This window comes from Gopherus evgoodei, chromosome 4, assembly GCF_007399415.2.
Source record: "Gopherus evgoodei ecotype Sinaloan lineage chromosome 4, rGopEvg1_v1.p, whole genome shotgun sequence".
Taxonomy (NCBI): Eukaryota; Metazoa; Chordata; order Testudines; family Testudinidae; genus Gopherus; species Gopherus evgoodei.
In genome coordinates, this window is record NC_044325.1 from 153,986,441 (window position 1) to 154,010,530 (window position 24,090).

The window sequence follows — 24,090 nt, forward strand, 5'->3', positions numbered from 1 at the left end:
GAGGCTATGGCCTTGCATTGCCCACAGTTGTTACCACACCACTCTTTCTGGAGCAAGCACATTTATTCTTAAGGTGAAAGCATTACAGAGAAAATATCAAAACAATACAAGAACCTACACGCACACTAAAAGCTTACTGGAGGTTACCCATCGGTCTTATGGGGCCCTAGCAGGTCAAGTCCTTCCAACCCTTCTGCAAGGATTGGGGTCTGCCTTGGACAGAAGGTCCTGTCTGTTTGCTGGAGCAGGAAGAAGGCCCTAAGTCTGTTTAAACTCAGGCTGTTTATCCAGAAGCCCTTTCTTTGTCTGCTGGTCTCTGGAGAATCTATTTGAATCAGTACTTATGAGCCTCCCCTGGGAGGGAGAACCTTGTGTGCGGGGTTACAACCTGTCTGGCTGGCTTTAATCACCAGCGAATTTTTAGTTCCTGGAGGAGCTGCGGTAGCCCTTTTCAGTGGAGTAGAACATAATCATACATAAGCGATTCATTGAAAACAATGGACCTTACACATTTTCCTACCTCTGTCACCAGAATCAAACCACCTGCCTGCAAACGCAACAGCCTCACTTCTTGTTGAAACATCTGAATGGTCTCATCGTCAGGTAAGCCAGGGTCAGAAACTGGACTTGGATTTCTCAAGGAGAAACATCTTGAGGAGATTTTCCCTTGCTAGCTGCATCCTCTTTGAAAATAATTTACCAATGGCACATGTGTCAGCAACATGCCCTTCCCCCAGGGAGGGTAGGCATTGTGTATGGCTGTCTTTTAACAGCATCACTGCTTCATGAGATGGGGAGTTGTTACATGCGAGGAAGTCGTGCTCAGTCAGGACACCTGCAGCAGTACCAAACCAAGCTGTGGGAATAACTGATAGTTTGGTTCAGTTTGCTGAACTGAAAAATCGGGGGAAAATGAATGGTTTGGCATCAACCCAAAATGACAATTTTTCAGAAAAATGCAAAAAACTTGAAATGTAATTAGTTTCAGGCTGAACAAAATATTTTGCTCAACCCAAAAATAAATGCTTTGGTCTTTACCAAAAGACCAAAAAAGGGAAGTAAAATTCAAAATGAAAAGTCATTTCAAGTCAGAAAGTTAATTTAGGAAAAAAAGCTGAAACAAAACATTTCATCTTTTTTGGGGTGCAGGGGAGGGCTGAAACAATTTGGTGAATTGAACTCCAAAATGGTTTCGGTCAACCTGAATATGCATTTTTCAGAGGGAGAAAAAACAAAAACAAAAAAAGGTTTCATCTGAAAATTTTCGCCCAGCTCTAGCACCAAGTACCTCCCAGGAACGGAAAAGGAAAGTTTCTGAACGACGACAAATTCCAGCCAAAAATACTTAACGCCAAAACTTTATCTTAACTACTGTCTGCTTACAATGTATTGACAAGATAAAAGAAGGCCACACAGTGCTTGAAGAGGCTAAGTGTGAAAACACCAACTCAGAGCTGAGAGGGAGTTGAGGGGCATCTGGGATAGCCCTGCCCTACATGTCTTTGGTTGCAGTAATGAGGGTGCTCAGGGTGAATGCACTGCCCCAGCAGGTGCTGCTGATCAAGTGTCCTGCTTGAGTGCCCTGGACGCTCATGCATCAAACAATATATATATGGACAATAACTAAGAAGAATCTACATTGGAGTGTCCAGTTCATTCAGGGAGGTTCTCTAGCTTGTTATAGAGGAAGTTAGACTACATGATCACAATTGTCTCTCCTGGCCTTAACATTGATGATCCACGAAATTCCCTTCTCATTCACTACATGCCATCCAGCCCAGACACCAATTTCACCAGACAAATACATATTGCTACGGATGATGTTGAGATTGTGGGCATCCAGAGTGCCCAACTTTTGCCTTCCAAGAATGTGGAAGTTGGAAAAAACCAAGTGGTTGATGTCAGTATGATTGCTCAGGCGAGAAAGATTATTGGCCATGTGAAGAAAAGCCCTGTATCCCTGTCAAATTCGATGAATAGTTTCGGTTGGAAAAAAATAGATTAGACTTTTTGAATCTGAAACAGGTGTTCTGATTTCAAAATTTGGCCAATTCAAAACAAACCAAAAACACGTGGAAAAACACCTGAAATAGCCAAATCAACTAAAAAAAAAAAAAAGGTTTTGAGTTGACTCATAATGTTTCTGCCTATTATAAAAGAATTATTTTCAATTCAACAACAAAAGGAAAGAAACCATTTTCAGTTCAAATCGAACAGGTTTTTTGGTTTGGATTTTCTGGTTCAGCCCCCAAGCCAGAAAATCCATGATTCACTCTACTCTATTTGCAGTGTCATGAGGCCTCCAGACCCCCAGTGCTAATGTGACACCTGAGAGAGAGAGAGAGAGAGGTAGGCTTGTTGTCTGGAAAATTTGTTTCATGAAGTTCAGACCCCCTTGGAGCCTACACACATCGGGTTTTCCACTCTTTGGATGCAACAGTGCAAAACCACAGGGAGTCCTTTGCCCGGACCGAGTACCTGGAATCCAAAGTACTGATATTCTAGCTGGGAGGGTCCGTGCAAAATACTGATATTCTAGCTAATAGCAGCAAAGGTGGCATCAGAAATGGCTCACTCACCTTTGACAATTTCCTTAGCTACAGACCACTGGAAATAACTAAGGACCTTAGATGACCTTAATCTCCCCAAACTGGGGGTCTGATTCCCAGCACACCCATCCCACAGGAGAGATTTAATATCATTTCTGTACATTCCCCTGTGGTCGATGAAGGCACTTGAGCTCTTTGGTAGTTGGATCCGTTCGGGTCGATACTTTTGCCTACGCAGACCCCCATGGAAGTCTCAAAGGCGACTCCAAGCATAGCAGTCCAGACAAGAAGTGGAGCCTAAATGAGTGAGTAGCCAGCAGAGCATTTTCCATGAAGGAACCTCAACTTTGGAGTTTGATCCCCCTAGTTTGGCCCAGGAAACAGAACCCAGGCAACCTGACTCCCAGCCCTGCCCCTTCACCAAACATTAAACCCCACTCCCCTTCCAGAGCCAGGAATCCTCACTCCCACACCCCAGCTGTTCTCGTCACGAGATAAATATTCACCTAGCACAATAAGCTGGGACTGTTAAGAAGCACAAGACCATCACCTGACTGACACTGTTATGGACCCCGGCTGGTGGGCTGGTCGTTTGGAATTGGGAAGAGATCTTGAAGCACATCCTGTCCCCCCACTAGAATGTTGCTGTCCCCAAGAGACAATCTATATCCCCTCAAGCTCTTCCACTAGGGGTCTGTGCTTCTCCTTCAGTGCCTGGTAGAGCCGGTCCTTGCAGTCATTGTCCCATTTAGGCACCAGCTCATACAGCTTCCTCATCTTCTCCATGCTGGATCTCTCTGCTCTGATGCTCTGGATTTGCTCCAGGTCCAGAACAGAGCCACACAATGAATCCAGGATGCCATCCACTGCCATCACCTGCTGGATCAGCTGTTCTCGGTGCTGGCTGACAAAATGCTCATCTAGATGAGGATGAGGATGAGGAAGGGGAGAGAGAATGAACAGAGGTTTATCATGCTGTCATTTGATAATCTTACATTTCCCAAATGAATGTCACCTTATTTAGCCTTGCAGCTAGATGCACAGGGACCTCTCACCCAGCGCCAACATGCAGCCATCTCTAGGGTGGTAGCCACATAGCCGTGCTGAGCAGAGATACCTCTTCCAGCGCTGAAGTGTAGCCACCTCTGTTGTGGATCTTGACAGCTGTTTAACAGCTGCACATTTACACCACACAACATATGGACTAGGTGGGGTTTAACACACTGTTTTCTGGGCTTCTCACTGGAGGGCTCTGTCTGAAAGAAGAAATGGCCTTAGGTACTGGAGCCTGAGTACATTTCTACCGACCTGTTTGAGTTTGGACAGATGAAACAGAAAGTGTCGCATCCTCTGAGAGAGAGAGAGAAATGGGAAGTTAGACAGAAGATGGATTCAAAGACTAAGATCCTATTCCTAGGTTTTGAACTAGCCATCAGCAGAAGCAGATTGGGGCTCCAGGCACAAACCTCTCCCCCTGCCGTGATCTCCTCCTGAGCTGAGCCTACCTGGTCTCACATGTGCCTCCCAGATGGGCTCCTTGTTGATTTTCTCTACCAAGCTGAACTCCAGTCCTCCCTGAATGTCCTTAGTGTAGATTTCCATATATGACTGCAGACACTCTGCTTGGATGTTACAAAACTCCAGCTCCTGATTGAAAACAGAAGAACTGCATTCAGGATGACCGCCTCTCGAGCCAGCAAGGCTTGGAAAGGGAATATGGTATGTTAGAGCAGGCCAAAGAAAATTTTTGAATTGCAAAAACATTCTCTGGCCAGTCCTGTGTTTGGGGAAAAGGAGGCACAAAGTCCACACAGCAGACAATGGCAGAGTTGGGAATAGAAGCCGAGGTCCTGAGTCCAAATCTCCTTCTCTAACCCACTAGACCCCACTCCTCTTCCACAGCCGGCAATAGAATCCACAAGACTGGGCTCCCAGGGCCCCTGTTGTAACCCCAGAGAGCCTACTCCCCCCCTAAGCTGGGGGAAGAAGCCAGGAGTTCTGACTCCCAGGCTCCCTTGCTCTAGAGAGAAGGCCTCACTCCCCTTCCAGAGTGGTGTCAACTAATATACGCTGGCTAGCATACAAAAATCATAATAATATATATTATCCATACCATATTTATTAGTATACATTACGCACCAACAACATTAAGTACAAATACTGCAACAGTAATGTAGCCTAAACTGGTCTATACCATAATCATGTTCACTTATGCTAAGTATCCCATAACATCTGACAGATAGGAAACTTGTCAGGATCAAGATACACTTGTTCTATGTCTTAATACAAGCTAGGGAAGCTACGGACCAGTACCTGGAAAGCTAGTATCCAAAATCAAGATAAGGAAGGAACAAAATAAGTTAGGGAACTGGAACAAACTGATGGGTTAGATTTTAGTGACGTGTAAAGAGATGTGTAGCCTGTAAGATCATATAAACAATACCAGCTGAAATGTGTAACTTTGGGGAGCACATCTTCTGTGTAAGGTGAATGTAACACCACTGTGCAGACCAGCTCCTCGAAGACTGGTATCATATGGAACCTTTTTCCTGTACCATACTAATAAGCCTGATTGACATTGTTTATTTGGTCTCTTGAGTATATTTCATAAAGAAATAAATCAACCAAACGTGGTCAAGCAATTGACCAGACAAATCATCAACAGCTGGGACTAGAAGAGAGCCCTGACTCACAGTGCCCCCTGTTCTGACTCACTACTAAGGGCAGGAACAAAATCCAAGAGTTTTAACTCACAATCCTCCACTCTAACCACTCCCCATCAGGACAGAGAACCAGGATGTTTTTCCGACCTCTACAGAAGAAAAGAAGATAATCTCACTTACCTTGGGTGTCACTTCTATGTTTGCTTGACTGGACACAATGTAATGAGAATCAAAGGTCAGGGGCTTATGGGTCTGAAGAGATGTCGACACCAGCCTTGATGGGTACTTCTTTTCATAGTCATCAACGGCCTGTAACATACAAGCACCATCCTTTAGTGGAACTACACAGAGAAAAACACAACAGCGGCTGCCAAGTTCCCCTTTCCCTCCCACACAACCGCCCTCCGAAAGAAGGGTCTTTGTTACGAAGACCGAGAAACGCTGTACCTTGCATTAAGAGGGCAGACTCCTCCCAGCTAAAGGCTAGTTTTATAAAGAACTGGGCGAATAGTTTGCATCTATTAATTTAATATATTATGATTAATTATTTATATTATTGTAGCACCCAGGAACCCCAATCATAGGTCAGGATCCCATTGTACCAGGTGCTATACAAAGACAGAGCAAAAAGACAATCCCTGTCCTAAGGAGCTCATTTCCCCTTGTAACAGGGACACCACCCCCAGAACATGCCTTCATGGCACGGGGTGGCCCTGTAGGCACCCCACCTTCAAATCCCTCTCTTCAAGAACCTGACTGATGCTTTCTCATGGCCACTAACACCCCTGCTTGGGGCTGGCTTATTGCACAGATTCATAGCTTCCAAGGCCAGAAGGGACCACTCTGATCATCTAGTCTGACCTCCTGTGGCCTGCAATATACAGAACTGCCCTAAAATCATTCCTGGTCTCTCTAGTAGTCATGTCGGTCCCAGGATACAACCCCACTGCTTGATCTAGAGCAGATCTTTTAGATAAACATCAACCTCTCCATCCAGTGAAAGAGAATCCACTCCAGCCCTTGGTAAGTTGTCTCAGTGGTTAGATACACTCATAGTTAAACATTTACACATTACAGTCCCAACTCTACTCTTCATGGCACAGCCACTTCCAGCCCTTTTTTATCTGGAGTCTTTACTTCCCCCAGGAAAAGATCCAGAACGCTCCCTGGGCTGTCTTCTCTGTGGCTTGGAGACACCAGATGACAAACCTCTGGTTCACTCTCACGCCACTACCTTACCTACATCAGCGGCCTAATTGGGTCACATGACCCACGTCACACGAGTATCTTCATTCTCCCCATTTGGGGAGAGGCTGAGACCCATCTCCTCATAAAGGGCCAGCCTTGAGGCCCACAGCCCAGTTCTTGAAGAAGCAGTCCCATGAACAGGGGGAGCATGCAGGGCACACCTCTTTTTCTGATCAGAAATTGTCCATTGCAGATCATCATTTTCTCAGCAAATCATATGCAGAGGAACGAGAGATTACTGGTGTGTCACAGTCTCTGCAATGGACACGGGTCTTTAGCAGAAAACCTCCTAGCGGAGAGACCAGCTGCTCTCCTCCAGTATGTGCTTGCCAAACAGGTGCTCTCCCGTGCCATTCTGGAGCACTCCCAGGTGGGATTTTAGAACCTCTTGGTGCCAACTGGCAGAAGACATCGAAGGTGCACAGAGTTTTCCAGGAATCCCCTGGGTCAGATGTATGCCTATTCAGTTTACCAACGCATGGCATGTGAGGTCTCCTCCAAGAGTCAGAAGCCCATTGGTTGGATATTAGGAAAAAACTTTTTCACTCAGAGTGGTGAAGCACTGGAATGGGTTCCCTAGGAAGGTGGTGGAATCTCCTTCCTTAGAGGTTTAAGGTCAGGCTTGACAAAGCCCTGGCTGGGATGATTTAGTTCGTGTTGATCCTGCTTTGAGCCAGGGGTTGGACTAGATACCTCCTGAGGTCCCTTCCAACTCTGATATTCTATGATTGGTCATCATAATCATCAGGCAATGTATGCCTGGACAATACTTCAGGAATTAAGTATCTGTACTGAAAGTTCTCTTCTTAAGGCATGTGAGTTAAGGCAGGTCACCAGAAGGTGATAAACATACTCATGTCAGGTTTCTCTCTCTCGCTAGTCTGCTGCATAATGGAGGCCTGTTTGCATTACTGAGCCTGATGCTAATCAGAAATTGCAAATGCAACAAGAGAGGAAAGCTGTGGGGAAAAAACAAAACAGCTGGGGGGGTAGACTGTTTACAGGCAAAGACAACAGATCTGGGGGGTATAACTAGGGGTACGGAGGTACAGCATGGATCCTGCACCGAAGAGAGGAACGGTCAGCGTGTTCTGCCATATAAATGCATGGTCACAGCCAACCTGGCAGGAGGATGCCGCAAAGACTTTGGGTGAGCTAAACTTCAACAGAGAGCAATTGTCTCTTGTGAATTAAGTCTCGGCTCTAGAATGCAGGTGATGATTTTGCTTCACATGTAACCATTTGTCTCCAATATGTTTACTTGATACTTCTCACATCTCTCTACTTAGCTAAATAAGCTTTTATTTGTTTTCACTATGATCATATCTCAGCGCTGTGTGTTAAGTGGAGCGGTGATCTGAGGTGGAACTGGTAAGCTGGTGTGTACTAATCCTTTGGGAGCAGCAAATCCGAATACCGCAAGGGTTTAATGGAACAGGAGCTGGACATTCCAGGAGAATGCTTGGATGGCTCAAAGGGTGGAGTGTGCCTATAGCTAACCTGCAGGGAGAGCGTGTGGTCTGTGTAGGCCTGGAAGGCAGTGCTTGTGTTGCCTGTGGACTTAGGGAGCTGGCCCCAGCAGGCACAGACAAGACTTCCTCATGCTAAGGGCACATTGTAGTGAGATGCCTCACAAACCAGGGAACTCCTAGGAAGCCCGACAACAGGTAGATGAGATTGTCTCCCAGATGCTTGATAACCTTCACTTGCTCATCCAGATATTCAGACACTGAGGAGGTCTGGTAGCAGGGTCTGTTCCCAGTCTTCAGCTACAGTGAACCGTGAAGGGCCTCCACTCTCTTCCCCCACTCACCCTGCTCTGGCTTCTTGATGGCTTGCAGCACAATTGCTTGTTCTGATATTTCAGGAACTTTTCTGCATGCTCCCCCTGTTCATGGGACTGCTTCTTCAAGAACTGGGCTGTGGGCCTCAAGGCCACTTCTTGACTGTCAAAGTAGTAGGACATGGAAAGGTAGACATAGTCAACATACAGCTCCAGTTTTTCCATGAGGATAGCAGCAGCCTCACAGTCCACGCAGAAATTCCACCATGCCTGGAACTCCATTTCTGAACCTATAAGATTATACTGCAAAGGATCAGCAAGAACTTCTGGATAACCCAGGCTACTGAAACAAGAACACCAACCCAGAAGTCCATGATTTATTAATTTTTCATCATCATTTGCCATTAGACTTATCATTTTTAAAGCTCCTGAACTGATTTATTTCAAAATCGGCTTGATGCTTCAGTGAGATCTACAGAAGAAGCCAGGTTTGAAGTGTCTAGTTTAAGGTTATCTGAACACAATAAATCTGAGACCAAAACAGATAATCTATTAGGTCATTTTCTGGGTGACATAACAAAATATTAATAATAATACCTTACTCTTACATAATGGTTTTCATCAGTAGATGCCAAAGTGCATTACACATGGAAGTCTGCATCATGATCCCCATTTTAAAGACGGAGAAATTGAGGCACAGAGCAGGGAACTGACTTACCCAAGGTCAGCCAGCACACTAGTGTCAGAGCAGGGAATTGTTGGAGTGAAATGCACAGTGGCAGAAATTGGTCTTCAGAAATGTGTTTCAATGCACAGTTACCACACCAGCTGCATGCCTTGTGAATTATTCCATGCTCTCTGCTATAGGGTAGCTTACACCGATTGCAGGTTGTAGCTGATTCTCAGTTACCTTGAACCGGGAGTGGTCGTTAGGGATGATGTAGAGGTGAAGAGTCGTCTTTGCCATCTTGAGTGCCCAGTAGAGCAGCACAATGGAGTGGATCAGAATTGGTGGTTTGGAGCCATTCCCCCAGACCACTCCATACAGAGAGAAGCTGGGGTTCTCCAGCACAGCGTGGAATGGCCTCACTTGCATTGGCTTCTCCAGGGTCATCCCCTCCTCGATGAAATGGGCAATTTGCATCCGGGAGCTGTCAGCCCCTATCGGTAGGACACAAAGCAAATGATGCTCCGTTAGCTTGTTGTGATTTCTTGCTGTCAGAGAGGTCATGTATCCACCTGAGTTGTGCATACACCTGTTCCTGCCCCCCTTACGGAAGCAGCTCTGGAGGCCACTTGGATTCTGGTGCTGGCACCAAATGTCCCCCCTTCCCTATGTTCGGTCTGACCCCACTCCCTGGGAGCTCCCAGCCTGCTCCCTTAATTACTGCTAGCCTGGGTTTGTATTTACTCCAGGACAGCCAAGCAGCTGCTGTCCAGTGTAGCCTGGTCCGTACGTATAGACTCCTGGAAACGAGAGCAGAGCCCTGTAGAATCTACACTCCCAGGGCTAAATCAAAGCTCACAATCCAGTCATTTCTACTTCAATCAGCCTTGGTAAATGACTTGAAGATCTATGGATGAAAAGCCCTATATTAATAGTGCTCAGTACTATATTAATGATTGTGATCACAACTATGATACTCAAATTCGTAACCATCAGTGTAAACAGGTTACAATAAAAATTAAAATGTGTAACAATCAATACAGTCCTGATTCTGACAGCAATTGTGGTAGTGACTATAACTGTGATCAGGGCTGAAATTTCAATTACGTTTGTGGCAACGACAAGATTGTAATTATAGCTGTCGTTTCAGTTAAGATTGTGGTAGTTACTAAAATTCTGATTACAGCTGTTTCAGTTAAGATTCTAATTATAGGTGTGATTAAAGGTCCAGTAACAATTATTATTTGATTATAATTGTGATTGATCATGACTATAACTATGGTTGTAAATATGATTAACATAGCCATTGGGATTGCAGTAATATTTCTGATATTAGAGTTACAACTGTGACCCTCATCACGACAGCGATTATGCACTGTGATTAAAAGTGAGCAAAAACAATTTTTCAGTTTGTTGGAATTTTTAAAGTAAAAAAACAAATTGTTTTGGATGGAATGAAACATTTTGTTTCAGTTTCAACCATTTTTAAATGATTTTGAACTTCTAAAAATAAAATGAAAGGAAATTTGGAAACAGCCCCCCCAAACAAAAAAGAATTATTTTAAAAAATGTTAAAACAAGAAATTATGAAAAAAAATTGAAATGTTTTGTTTTAGGCTTTCCCCGCCCCGGAATAATTTGGATGTGGGGAGGGTGGGGAGGAGGAGACCACAAAGATTAGTGAATCTTTTTGGTGTTGCCAAATCTACAAAGGTTAATGCACAGAATCTTGCCTATCACTTTCCCTGAGTGACACTTGGTTCTTGCGTTATGTCAAGGGATAAATAACACTTTCACCACACCATTCATGATTTTGTGATAGGTATGACTGGCATTACAATTATTCCTTTCCTACCTTGCCTCTGAAACACATGAAGGGGGTGGGGGTGAACAGTTTGGGCTCTACCTCCCAGTTCTCAGTCAAGGTTTCAAGCCCCGTTATTGCCCGTGACTACCGTACCTCTGAGACACAGGAAGTGCGGGAGGTGAATGGCTGCCACGGCCCCAGCCGGTTCTGCCTGGATGCTGAATAAAGGGCCAGCGATCATCCATTTAGGAGTGCTCCATACACTCAGATGCTGATCCCAGAAGCCGTATCGGTACTGGACAGTCACTGCTGCCCTTACCTCAAGTCCCAGTTTGGTTTCAGAGCAACGGAAGGAGCCTGCCCCAGGGAGGTGAACCCTGCATAGTGCGGGGAGGGGAAAAAAACAACAGAACAGGGCTAAACAGCACCAGATGGAACCATCCCACATTTCCTGGTCTAACTGAGTTGCTGTCATAAGAACCTTAGTGAGACAGAATGGCCTCCCTCCAAGGCCTGCAGAGAGGAACCACTTCCCATCCTCCGGTGGGCAGAGCCAGGCCAGGCTAGTCCCTCGCACCACAAGCAGATGGGCAGAACAGGAAGCATAAGAAGCGGGGCCTCCAGCTCAGTTGGCCGGAGCCAGGGAAGGAGTTGAACTTGCTGCTGGGTGCTGGACCAACCCCTGCCCTTGGAGCAGGACCCCAAGGGAGGAGAACTGTGGAGCCTACCATTGGCTGAATACCCTGAGAAGCCACCAGGACTGCCACTAGAGGAATACCCCACGAGCCGCCGGCTGCAGAGTACCCCAAGGAGACTGAGGACCTGCAAGCAATGGAGCTCTACGAACAGGTAGGGGTAGGAAGTAGCCCAGGGAAACAAGACATTAGTCCGGTTGTGTTGCTGAAACCACAGTCAGCATGTTTCAGTAGGACCCCCGCTGACCCATGGGGGGACCACTCACCACTGGTAGGGTGCTGGACTGGCGCCTGGAGGACTTGAGTGGGCCCAGGTCCCCCGACTGCCAACCCCACCCCTGGATGGTAGTCTACCCAATTTAGGCCGGATGGCTTGTCTGTGTTTACTATAGATTGCTACTACTCTGCTCCACCCACAGGGCTTGAGCCTGACTGTTTGCTGTCTGCCCCAGCCAGGGACCTGGGCTAAAAGACTGCCAGCTATGCTGCCCTGCCAAAGGGGCCAGGGCCATACAGTCTTTTCTGACCCTTACTACACTAATCCCCTGTCAACTGGCTATCGGTCGCGAGGTGGCATAGCCAGGCTGAGTGGCCTCTCTCCAAGGTTGACAGGGAGGAACCACTACAAGAACAAAAAAGGAACAGAGTCACCCAGTCAAGTGAGATCCCTTTATAACTTCGCAGTCATCTTTGGATTTATTTTAAGTAATTTTGTATCATCTGCAAATTTTGCCACCTCACTGTTTACTGTTCAATATATTCCTAAATGATCTGGAAAGGGGGGTAGAGTGCAGATCCCTGTGCGAACCCACTCTATCTCTCCATTGTGAAAACTGATCATTTATTCCTACTCTTTGTTTCCTGTCTTTAAGTTACTGATCCATGAGAGCTCTTTCCCTGTTATCCCATGACTTCTTAATTTGCTCAAGAGCTTTTGGTGAGAGAGCTTGTCTAAGGTTTTCTGAAAGTCCAGGAACACTATATTGACTGGATCATCCTCGTCCACATGCTTGTTGACAGCCTCCAAGAATTCTAACAGATTGGTGAAGCATGATTTCCTCATGCTGACTCTTCCCCGACATATCATATTCATCGATGAATCTGATAATTCTGCTCTTTACTATAGTTTAAATCAATTTGTCTGGTACTGAAGTTAGGCTTTCTGGCCTGTAATTGCCAGATCACCTCTGGAGCCTTTTTAAAAGTAGGTGTTACATAAGCTACCCTCTGGTAGAGGCAGATTTCAGTGATAGGTTACATATCACAGTCGGTAGTTCTGTAGTTTCATATTTCAGTTCCTTCAGAACTCTTGCCTGAATACAGCCTGGTCCTAGTGACTTAATACTGTTTAGATTTCAGTTGTTCTAAACCCTTCTCTATTGACACATCAATATGGGACAGTATTTCAGATCTGTCACCCAAATAGACTGGCTGTGAGGTGAGTCCCTCCCCTGCATCCTCTGCAAAGAATTCATTTAGCTTCTCTGCAACAGCCTTGTTTTTCTTGAGTGCTGCTTTAGCACCTTCATCATCCAGTGGCCCCACTGATGGTTTGGCAGGCTTCCTGCTTCTGATGTACTTAAAAACTATTTTGTTGTTAGAATCTGAAGAGCATCCAGCTAAGGACACAAAAACTTTCTGGGCCTGCCTTATTATATGTTTACACTTGACTTGCCAGAGTTTATGCTCCTTTCTAGTTTCTTCAGAAGGATTTAAGTTGCAGATATTAAAGGATGCCTTTTTGCCTCTAACCACCACTATTACATTATTGTTTACAAATGGTGGCATTTTTGGTAATCTGGGTTTTTTGGTTTGGTTGGTTTGGGGTGTTTTTTAATTACTATTTGGGGGTATACATCTATTTAAAAACACACCGCAACAGAGGATCAATCTAGTCTCCATGCAACTTGTAGGCAATTCACCCTTGTTCTTTTTAATTTAACAAGCTTCCTCATTTTTGTGTAGTTCCCCTCTTTGAAGTTAAATGCTACTGTGATGGGTTTCCTCAGCATTTCTCCCTCCCCCTCAGGATGTTAAAATTTAAATTACATACAGCGGACTCTCGCTAGAACACGTCTATATAGCACGAATTCGCTTATAGCGTGGGACCGCACATGGATTCCAAATGTAATCACCTTCATTGGAATCCATGGTAATGCAGTCCCCGCTATAACGCGGTCCCCGTGTTAATGCGGGACCGCGTATGGATCCAAACCCCCACTTTCTAGTAAGGGTCCAGTGTAATTATATTATGGTTGCTATTACCGAGCAGTTCAGCTATATTAGCCTGTTGGACCACATCCTGTGCGCCACTTAGGACTAAATCAAGAATTGCTTCACCCCTTGTAGGTCCCAGGACTGACTACTCCACAAAGCAGTCATTTACGGGGTCTAGAAATTTTCTCTCAATCTCCTGTCCTGAGGTGACGTACCCAGTCAGTAAGGGTGTAATTGAAATCTCCCAATTGTGTTTTCTGCAGTTGTAGCCTCTGTAATCTGCCTGAGCATTTCACAATCACGGTCACCATTCCTGTGGTTATTGCCACTTAGCCCTAGACAATTTCACTGCTTATTTAAATTGACACACCAAAAGCCAGAAGAACGTTGTCTAGGTCACTGTTCCCCCTGGGGCAAATACATGGGGTTTAGCGCCAGTGAGAATTTTTTTGTAAAATTCTCTAGTGTGGAGAAGGTCTCAGTGCAATAGGAGCTGGCCTGTGCACCCAGACACAGACTCCTGCAGAGGGGGTAATTTCAACCTCCCAGCCCCAGTCCTCACCTGTACGTCTCTTGGTTCCCATCTGGGCCCTGAATAATCTCTGGACTTATTTCTTCTGAAGGATCCTAAAACACAGGAACAGGCATTAACTCAGCTTCACTGTGGATTTCCCACTGCAGAGCTCTTGTGAGGAGGGAATCTTGTCTGCTGTGGCCTAGTATTCAGCTGGCAGCTGTTGCTATGGCCTGGGACCCTTGCAGTGCATCTGGCAGAGAGGACTCGGTGATCAGCTGAATTCCAGCCCCACGGTCGGATGCATCCCAGGTGAACAAGAAGCCCCAGATCCCAACTACGAAGCCTGGTTATCTTTAGCTAAGTTGAGGTGGGATCCTCACTGACAACTGTCAGGTGTGATCACACGCTGGAATGCAGGAAGAGAGATTCTGTGGAGTCATGAATTGTCTCTCTAAGCTACCGGCTGCGCTGGGGTGAGTGCGTTAAACACCTCTGCCAGGAGAGACGGGACTACTCTGGATCGATTCAGCCCAGGGCCCAGTTATTCCTGCAGTTACATGAATATCTCCCGCTGAAGCTAAGAAGAGCTGCATGTAAACAACTGATTGGCCAGACTCCTGATGTATAGACAGGCTCTGTTACAAATAGCACAACAGACACCAGAAGATGAAGGGAAATGGTGTGTGCACTGGCCGTTCTGATGATGCATTACGAGAGAGATTTGAAACCCAGCATTTAATAAATGCAACTGACACGATCTCTTTAGAAGTGCTTGAAGGGGAGAGTGGGTTTCCAACCCCACTCTCCCCAGTCTATGTTCTTATCATCTAGCACAATGAGATCCAGTGACTGGAACCTGAACTGGACAAATTCAGACTATACAAAAGGCCACTGGAATAACTATAGACCTAGGGGATGTGGTGAATTCTCCATCAGCTGGAATCTTTCCATCAAGATGGGATGTCATCTAAAAGCTACGCTCTAGTGCAAATAGAAGTTATGGGCTTGCAGCAGAAATGATTGGGTTAGGCTCTCTGGACTGGGTTATGCAGGTGGTCAAACTAGATGATCATAATGGATCCCTCTGGGCTTAAAAATCTATGAATCTATAATTACTACAGACTCAGGGTAAGTCTACACAGCAGTGGGGGCCCTAAAAATCCACACTGTGGCAACACAGCTAGCGGCTCAGGCTCGCCTGAATACAGTCTCACCCGAGCTCCTTGGCCACACTACTATTTTTGGGCGTGAGCTGAAGCACAGCCAGTATGCGGCCATCCACCTGAGCTGAGAATCACACTGCCCAGCTGCTGTGTAGACATACCCCAGACAGACGCTGACAAAGGCACACAGGGAACACATCTTCCTTGCAAATACAAGGTGTGTTATTAACTGGGATTAGCCGACAGGTAAAAATAGCAGCAAAAACACAGTATTTCGGCTTTTAAATCAGGTTAGTACCTCGCGTTAAAGCCTATAGAGCAACCAGGGTTGAACGTGAGCTGCTGATCTGAATCAAAAGCTGAGTTGTTGTATCTACACTGCTATTTTAACCAGACTTGAACTCTCTTTGTTCTGTGGTCCACGCCTTGATCTCCCAGGCTCTACCGTAATACACCTAATACAGAATATACAGAGCTCAGCACAATGGGGTACTGGTTCATAACTGGGGCTCCTACGGGCTACTGTAATACACCAAATAAATAACAATAATTAAGAACATCTTTTTTTTCCTGCTGTGAAGACATATCCTTAAATAGTTTCTGATTCCTCCACTTGCCATCACCTGATTGGCCCACCAGGCACAATCCTGCCTAAATACATTTTCTCTTATCTAAACAGTGGAGGTGTTAGAATACCCCTGGCTCAGCTCAGAGGGTGAAATCACAGCCAGAAACCACAGAGAAGGAGACTGACAGACAATGAGCAAGAGGAAAAATACACCTAATCCCTTACCTCCTCCCTGGGACACAGTTTGCATTTGTCCGTTCCCCAGTTGTCCCAAGTGGGATCCTCCTTCCTGCTTTGTTTTCCTGCAGCAGACAGGGAGATATTATTTCAAGTAACACATTTTCCAGGGGATTATTTTTTAAGTGCAATTGGGTTTTTGGGGTTGGTGAAAAACAAATGAGACCAGAGCAGAGGCAGATTCTGCAGCCTGGAGGATATTAAAATTTTTTTTTTAAAAAATGTAGGTGGATATTAGCTAAACAGAGAGACACAGGGGAGAGGATGATGGAGAAGATGCGAGGAGCAGGTGGGGAGGGAGAGATCGGAACCAATAGCCAATCAGTGCAGGGCAGAATACTGTCAAAAAGCAGCCTGAGGACAGTGCCCAGCCATCAACAGATTAAATCCAGTGCAGCTGAAGGGGGATGTAGTGTGGATGGTCCAAGCAGCAGGCCAAGGCAGCGTCTGGATTCTATCCACTCAGGCCCCTCAAACTACCCCACTTCGCCTGGTCAATTTCAGTCTCACTCACCCATAGCTTCGGCCTTGGAGCCAGTGAAGGAAAGATACCTCTTCATGAAGGCAATTGCTGGGGAGTGTGGAATTACAGTATGAATAAATCAATATAAATATCTAGCACAGTTCTCTAGCACCTTTTGGCCCACAGCGTTTCTCACAGGTAGGGACACAGGAACTGCCAGACGGGATCAGAGCTGAGATCTTAGATTCTATGATTCTATAAAAGGGATGACACACTATGCTACAATGCACCCTGATTTAATATAATTTAAGTGTCTAAGAATCTAAGCTTCAGCCGTCTTTCTTAGTTTATTAGTCTGTTAGTTAAGTGAAATTCTAAGTCAGCTTTGATAGCTCTTAGCTCCAGCTTCTTCTAAGCTCTGCACCTCCATGAAAGAATTGAGGCACCTGAGGCAAGGCTGGTCCTTGGTCTCATAACCAGGTCATCATGGAAGGGTGTGAGTATATTAATCAAAAGCATTATATTATATAACAGTATATGTATCTTTAAAATAATAATATTGCATTTGTAACTCTGATTATAATTCCTTTTTATCTCAATAAAAGTCTTTAAGATTATATTGGGCTCAGTGTGAGAGTCCTGTCATGCCCCCGAGGGTCCTGTGCAGCCAGATTCTGGGACAAGAACCTTTATTATCTTCTGATAAGATTGACTGGTGAGCCTATAACCCATACTATCCAAATTAATAACAACAACAACCTCCTCAAAATCAGGCAACAACCCCCATGTGGCCCCTCCCTGAGGGGAAAAATTAAACAGGCCCAAACCCCTGCAATGACTCTGGTCTGACATACAGTCCCAGGGCTGTCACGGTCCATCACAGCAGTGAATTTCCCTCAGGGCCCCTGCCATCCCCCTGAGCGATTCTCAACTCACCAGATGCTAGTGTTCCTCCTTCACCAGGGGGAACCTCATTGCCTGAATGCGTGAACTGGCTCTTTGGTCCTAAAGATAAGAGAAAGCAGAGGAGTCCTCCATGGAGAGGTACTAGATAGTTGGCTTCCCAGATCAGAGGAGAAGGCACGAACCCTGGAGTGACGCTCGCCTAGCCCCTGCACTGACACAAGACAAATGGACAGAGGTGGAGAGAGTGGAAGATTAGCAGTACATGACAGGCACAAAGCTCTGTAAGATACTCAGGTACCTCCACCATGAGCTTGGGATAAACAGATACAACAGACCACAGGGCCAGATCTTCATGCGCTCGCCACAACTCACCTGAATCGCCTGCTTTAGTGCAAGTGGACGGCTTCCGCTCTTCTTGTGGATGGCTCGAAGCTGTGGGAGAGACTTAGGAGAGAGTGAACTTGAAAGGTAAAAACAGGCCAGAACTAGAGATGGACCAAAAAAATTTTCACATGACTTTTTGTTGACCCCCCCAAAAAAAATTCAGCTTCAGCCACACCAAAATGTTCTGTGAATTGGTGTCACTTTGGCTGACTTGTTCATTTAGAAAAAAAAACTCTTAAACTCCAAAAACAATCTGAACTATTTCTTGTTGACATATTGAAAACATTTTGATTTTTCCCTTCAAAACAAAATTTTGTTTCCAGGTTTCCTTTAATTTTTGTTTAAAGCAATCAAAAAATGCTTTAAAACAGCCAAAAGTGAAACAAAAGTTTCAGTTTTGTCAAAACAAACCTAAAATGTGGATTTTCCACACAGGATCAGAATAACCTGGGATCTTTAGGAATAACACTAGATTAACTCTGCCCCTAGTAGTTGGTTTAATCAGTTATGTTTCCAGGCTCTGCAAGGAGAAAGAACAGAAACGTCCTTGCTGCCTGGTGCTGTCAAATCAGTTCTCCATTCACATGGATAATAGCGGTTTACACTGCTGATGATGATACAGTAGACATCTTTGACAACTGAGCAGAGGTGTCAATTACATCACAAAGCAAGACAGGGGAGCTTCAGGCTTTAAGGGCAGAGGAAAACAAAAGTTTAAGATAGGGAGGAATGAGAGAAAGGAAGGAATCTTTAAAACATTTGTGGCCATATAATTTCGGCAGGCTATACTCAGGCCACGTCCAGACTACCCGCCGTATCGGCGGGTTAAAATTGATTGCTCGGGGATCGATATATCGTGTCTAATCTAGACGCGATATATCGATCCCCGAGCGCGCTTATATCGATTCAGGAACTCCATCAACCCAAACGGAGTTCCGGAATCGACAGGGAGAGCCGCGAACATCGATCCCGCGCGGTGTGGACGTGTGAGTAATCCGATCTTAGATATTCGACTTCAGCTACGTTATTCACGTAGCTGAAGTTGCGTATCTAAGATCGATTTCCCCCCCGTAGTGTGGACCAGCCCTCAAGTTCCATTGACCCTCATACCCGACAATCCACTAGACCAGTAGCTTCCCTCTACTAAATTCCCCTGGGATTCGCCTGAATAATGATTGAGCAAAATCAGAGTCAGAGTGTCAGCCACTGAGAACTGAAATCTCCCTTGTATAATATTTGCTACAAAAGAGGAAATATTCCTATACATGCAGGCAGGGTGGATAAAAATCATTGATTTAAAAAAAAATAAAATTAAGAAAAAAAAGTTTTTTGATTAAATGCTTTTCGAGGAAAAAACCTATCTAAAGATAGTTTTAACTGAGATATCTTTGAGCTATAATGTATCTTATCATGGAATAGGAATTATACATTCTAATTCTATAGTACGAGACAATATATTCATGTAAAGTTTTGTAAATGAGTTCTAACAGTTCATGGGTTAGGGACCCAATCTTTTGCAGTTCCACAGGCTTTTGTACAGATTATTTAGGTTAATCTTTGTATCTACCCACTGGGACTCAGTGCTCAAGTCTAGAAGATACCACCAGAGATGCTTAGTTTTGCAGTTCTCAAACTATGGATTTGTCTCTCCAGAGGTAACATGCTTGTTGACAGCAAAAATGTTTTAAATAAATAAATAAATAAAATAGAGGTGAGAAATAACAGACCTCAACTCTGTTGTCCCTCTGTAAATTTGCGTACACAGAGTCAATCCCTTACCTCTCTCGAAAAGTGCAAAGTTTCAAAAAGTTCAATGAATAGAAGATTGTTGGAAGCAGAATAGATCTGGACAAGAAGAAGAAGCCTGGAGATAAATGTGAGATGCAACATATGCTTGTTTTGTTAAAATATTATGTTTGCTGTTGAAGAAAAAAAATCCAAAATACTTAACGTTGTTGTTTTAGTTAAATAAAACAATTTAAATGTTTGTCAGGTGATGTTCTCCTCCTAATACAGCATGGTATTACCTAATACAGCATTACCTTTGGTAAATGAAATAACAAAACAATCATTCATTTTCTCATATAGCTGTAAAACTAACCTGAAAAGTTTTCAAAATAAATCATTTAAAAATGTATAGTGTGTACCTTCTAAAAATGAAACCTACATCTATCTCTGAGTTGTGAAGAATATGTATTAAGGTCATACCAATCAACAAGAATGCAGTTTTTTTGGAAACCATGATTAAATCGAGTCTTCCTGACTAGTGATTTAAATCAAATCCACCCTGCATGTAGGGCCCAACACCGCAGGGCCCCTATCCTGATAGGAAGGCGGGTTGGTTTTGGGGTTAAGGAACTAGCAAAGAACCCACAAAATCTGGATTCAATTTGCAGTTTGGCCACAGACCTATGTGACATTTGGGGAAAGTCACTGTCTGGGCCTCTGATCCCCATTATTAACCTCCCATTATCTGCCCTGTCTGTTTAGATAGGGAATTCTCTGAGGCAGGGACTGTCTCTCAAGCACATCTGTCCAGGGCGCGGCACAACTGGGCCCCCCAATCTCCATCAGGGTTTGTGCAGTACCCCTGCTCTCAGGTGAGTAACCCATGCTCACAAGCAGCATGGGAACGTGGAATTCTAGAACAGGCAGAAGAAGGCTGGATCGTGGGAGCTTTTACTCATTTGGCCTTTCCACCCACAGCTCCCCCACTCTCTGCCCTTGAGCAGACAAGTTCTCCCATAAGGCCATGCAAAAAAAAAAAGTCAGCCAGGCCCAGGGCACTCTGGGGTCACAGTTGCCAAGTCTCACAGAGTAACTAAGCACCCCAACTTTCATAAGAAGCCAAAAATCCCATTTCAAGCCAGTCCCTAAGAACCCCAACACTATGTGACTAGATCCCCCTGGTGTGCAGTCTGGGACTATGGTGCACCCACGACTCTCTCCCCTCCGGCCCCTGCTTGCCAGGAGCTGATCAAAAAGAAGAAGCCACAAGCTAAAAACTAGCTAACAGGCAACTCACAAGCCAATGAAGCCAAAAACAAGCCCAATCTCAGCATTTTTTGCTGCAGGTTTGGCATGTCTGTCTGGGATGCTTGCCCATAAACCATTGCACCTGGGCCCAGGGGGGCCTCTCAGCAAACCCTGTAAGAGATGTACATGCACGCCACAAGACATGTTGTAACTCAAGTGAAGAGCGATCGAGTCATCTCTAGATTTACCTTTCTGGAGTCTGGCTTCAACATCTTCCAGGACTTTCAGAACCGCTTTCGAATCCCCTCTGCAGTGCCTGAGAAGCAGGTCAGTTAGTGCTGCAGGGTCAGCTGGTGTTTTGGGGATGGGCTCAGATCCCCCCTCCAGCAGGACTTCACTCAGCTTATCCTTGAATCCCTCCAGCTCCTCCTTACCCAGGGCTTTCAGCTTCCTCAGCAGGTCACTTCTCCCAGGGGCCTCCATGCTGCTTTCTGATCAGCCTGGACAGCAGACAGAGTCAGGAAACTACAGCTGAGTGCCACGGGAAGCAAAAAGATTGTTGCCCCCTGAGAAGTGGGAAGGACTCAGGCTGCTGGAACCCGCCCCATTACCCCCTACACCCTCCAGCACTTCCTGATTCCTGCTCATTTAGTGAGATCACTCTCTCCAATCGGGGTGCTGGTTAGGTGGAGCTCTCGCCTCTGTATTGCCTGTGACTTTTCCCCACATCTGACATCTCCTGTCCAGAGATCAGAGGGGTGTTTCTCTCTCTAAAATATGCCTGGTTTGGATCACAGCACAGTCAGTTAAACTGCAGTTATAGATGTGGGAATTTAATCAGAGAATGTCAAGTATCAGAGGGGTAGCCGTGTTAGTCTGGATCTGTAAAGCAGCAAAGAATCCTGTGGCACCTTATAGACTAACAGACGTTTTGGAGCATGAGCTTTCGTGGGTGAATACCCACTTCGGATGCATGCATCGACGAGTGGTATTCACCCACGAAAGCTCATGCTCCAAAACGTCTGTTAGTCTATAAGGTGCCACAGGATTCTTTGCTGCTTTTACTAATCAGAGAATGTGTCCCACAGTCTGAACCTCAGTGGAGGAGTCACTCTGGATTTACACCAGGATCACTGAGATCAGAATCCAGCCCTGGCGGTACTGACTGCATTAGAGTTGCTCTGGATCACAGCTAGGTAACTGAAACCATAATCAGGTCATGACTATTATCTTTAGTGGAGTCAGTCCGGATTTACACTGGAGTAACTGAGATTAGAATTGGGCCTTGCTTCCATTGACTTCAGTGGGGTCGTTCTCGATTTACATCAGGGTCGCTGAGATCAGATTCTTGACCGCTGCATATTTTTAAGTGCTCTGCATATAATACCTAATTAACTGGCTCACACTACACCCCTTTGAGGTAGATCACTATCATTAACCTCATTTTACAAATGGGGAAACTGAGGTGGAGAGCGGGAAGAAGTGACCAAAGTCACATTGCACGTCAGTAACGGAGCTGGGCTTAGAACCCAAGAGGTCCTGCATCCTAGCACCACGTTTGTCTCTGTTTTGGAGAACTTTAAAGTTAAAGTGTTAAAGATCATCTCTGATTCCGTCTCTGTCGCTGAGCACTAAGCGACACTGAGGGAGACATTGGGGAGAATTAGCTAGTGTATGGATTCACACGGTGAGAGTTATCGGTGGTGATGGTGGGGTGTTGTAAGGCACTGAAAGAGTTAACTGTACTGACTGACTCTGCGCCAAGCTGCCTTTAATAAAGCTCTTATCTCTGTGCCCCTTGTTCCTGCCTGTGCGACGACAAGACAGGCGCTGGCAACGGATTGGACCCCATCTCTCCAGCCAGAGAGAGGCAATGGAAAAGGAATAAATGAGGACGGATGAAGTGAGAATCCTCTGCAGTATGAGGGTTTGTATTTCTCACCTTTGAGCACCCAAGCAGCCCCCAGAGCAGGCTGAGCAGAAAGTCAGAGGAAGGCCCAGATCCAGAAAGATTTTAGGCACCTAATTCCCATTGATTTCCATGGGAGTTTAGCACCTTTGAGAATTTGGGATGAAATCCCGCTCCAGCCTGTGCAAGGAGACAAAATAAGTCCCTTAGGATGTGTCTCTGCAGTGCAAAGCCAGGCACAGCCGCTTTCTGGAGATTGAAGAGGAAAGGGCTGTGGGGAGAGAAGCCAGGCTGCTTTAAAGAAACAGATCTAGCAGTGGGAGGGGAAATAAAGCAGAGAGCTTTGGACAGTGGTTAGTCAGCGTTTCCTGCAACATCTTTAGAAGATCAGTGTATTTTTGAACAGTTTCTTGTTGCGTCAGGAATGCATAATGAGAGAAGAATTGCAAGCTTGCATCATAGAATACCAGGGTTGGAAGGGACCTCAGGAAGTTGTCTAGTCCAACCCCCTGACAGATTTTTACCCCAGTTCCCTAAATGGCCCCCTCAAGGAGGGAACTCTCAAGCCTGGGTTTAGCAGACCAGTGCTTAAACCACTGAGCTATCCCTCCCCCCTACATATAGGGGTGTTGTTTGTGGGGGCCCAGGTGGGTGACTGTCCTACAGGAGGTGTGCTCCCAGGCAGAGCTCCTAACTGCAGCATGGGTGTTAATGTGAGTTCTGCAGAGGACAGGTGCCCCTGGGGCAGGGAGTCGGTATTTTGTTTACAAACAGAGGCAAGGTGATTAAGATCAGAAAGGGCTGGTAATTGCCTATAAAACAGGAATCCCTCTGCAGGGGGTGGGGATGTTGGAGAGAGAATGCAGGAGACCCAGAAGAGCCAAGGTTATATTCTGAATAGAGGGGAGATTTGAGGGACATAAATGAAAATAAGGGGTCAAAACCCAGGGAAGGGACAGCAGTGGTATAGAGAGGTTCCCACTCTACCTGGGGTACTTATGTGGTCCCATCACCCTAACATCTGAGTGCCTCATTCTTGTTACAGTTATGGCAATACTCATTTTTTCATGTTCTCTGTGTGTGTGTGTGTGTGTGTGTGTATATATGTATATATATATATTATATCTTCCTACTGTATTTTCCACTACATGCATCCAATCAAGTGGGTTTTAGCCCACGAAAGCTTATGCTTAAATAAATCTGTTTGTCTCTAACAAGGTGCCACAAGTACTCCTCGTTCTCTTTGCCGATGCAGACTAACACAGCTACCACTCTGAAAAATGTCTAACCTATTTGTCCTGGATAAGATGGCTCAGATATTTAAGTATGAAGTGTACA

The 24,090-nt window shown here is 45.4% G+C and overlaps 1 protein-coding gene across 4 annotated transcripts; it reads right to left on the bottom strand.

Annotated features, from left to right (window-relative positions):
• Nucleotides 1-2,347: 2,347 nt before the first annotated feature.
• Nucleotides 2,348-21,379, bottom strand: LOC115651418 (NACHT, LRR and PYD domains-containing protein 1b allele 2-like). Of its 4 annotated transcripts, none has more exons than XM_030562428.1 (12): nucleotides 21,092-21,379; nucleotides 17,856-17,915; nucleotides 17,514-17,582; nucleotides 16,629-16,685; nucleotides 16,103-16,179; nucleotides 14,192-14,256; nucleotides 10,871-11,094; nucleotides 9,154-9,404; nucleotides 5,393-5,521; nucleotides 4,055-4,196; nucleotides 3,858-3,899; nucleotides 2,348-3,469 (listed from the first exon to the last, which is right to left on the bottom strand). In XM_030562428.1, exons 1-12 carry the CDS (start codon nucleotides 21,324-21,326, stop codon nucleotides 3,213-3,215), a joined length of 1,608 nt encoding a protein of 535 aa, XP_030418288.1. In that variant the 5' UTR covers nucleotides 21,327-21,379; the 3' UTR covers nucleotides 2,348-3,212. The 4 variants fall into 4 exon arrangements, with proteins under 4 accessions (XP_030418288.1, XP_030418287.1, XP_030418289.1 ...); XM_030562427.1 differs by having other exon boundaries at nucleotides 17,856-17,927; XM_030562429.1 differs by lacking the exon at nucleotides 3,858-3,899 and having other exon boundaries at nucleotides 17,856-17,927.
• Between the last annotated feature and the right edge of the window lie 2,711 nt (nucleotides 21,380-24,090).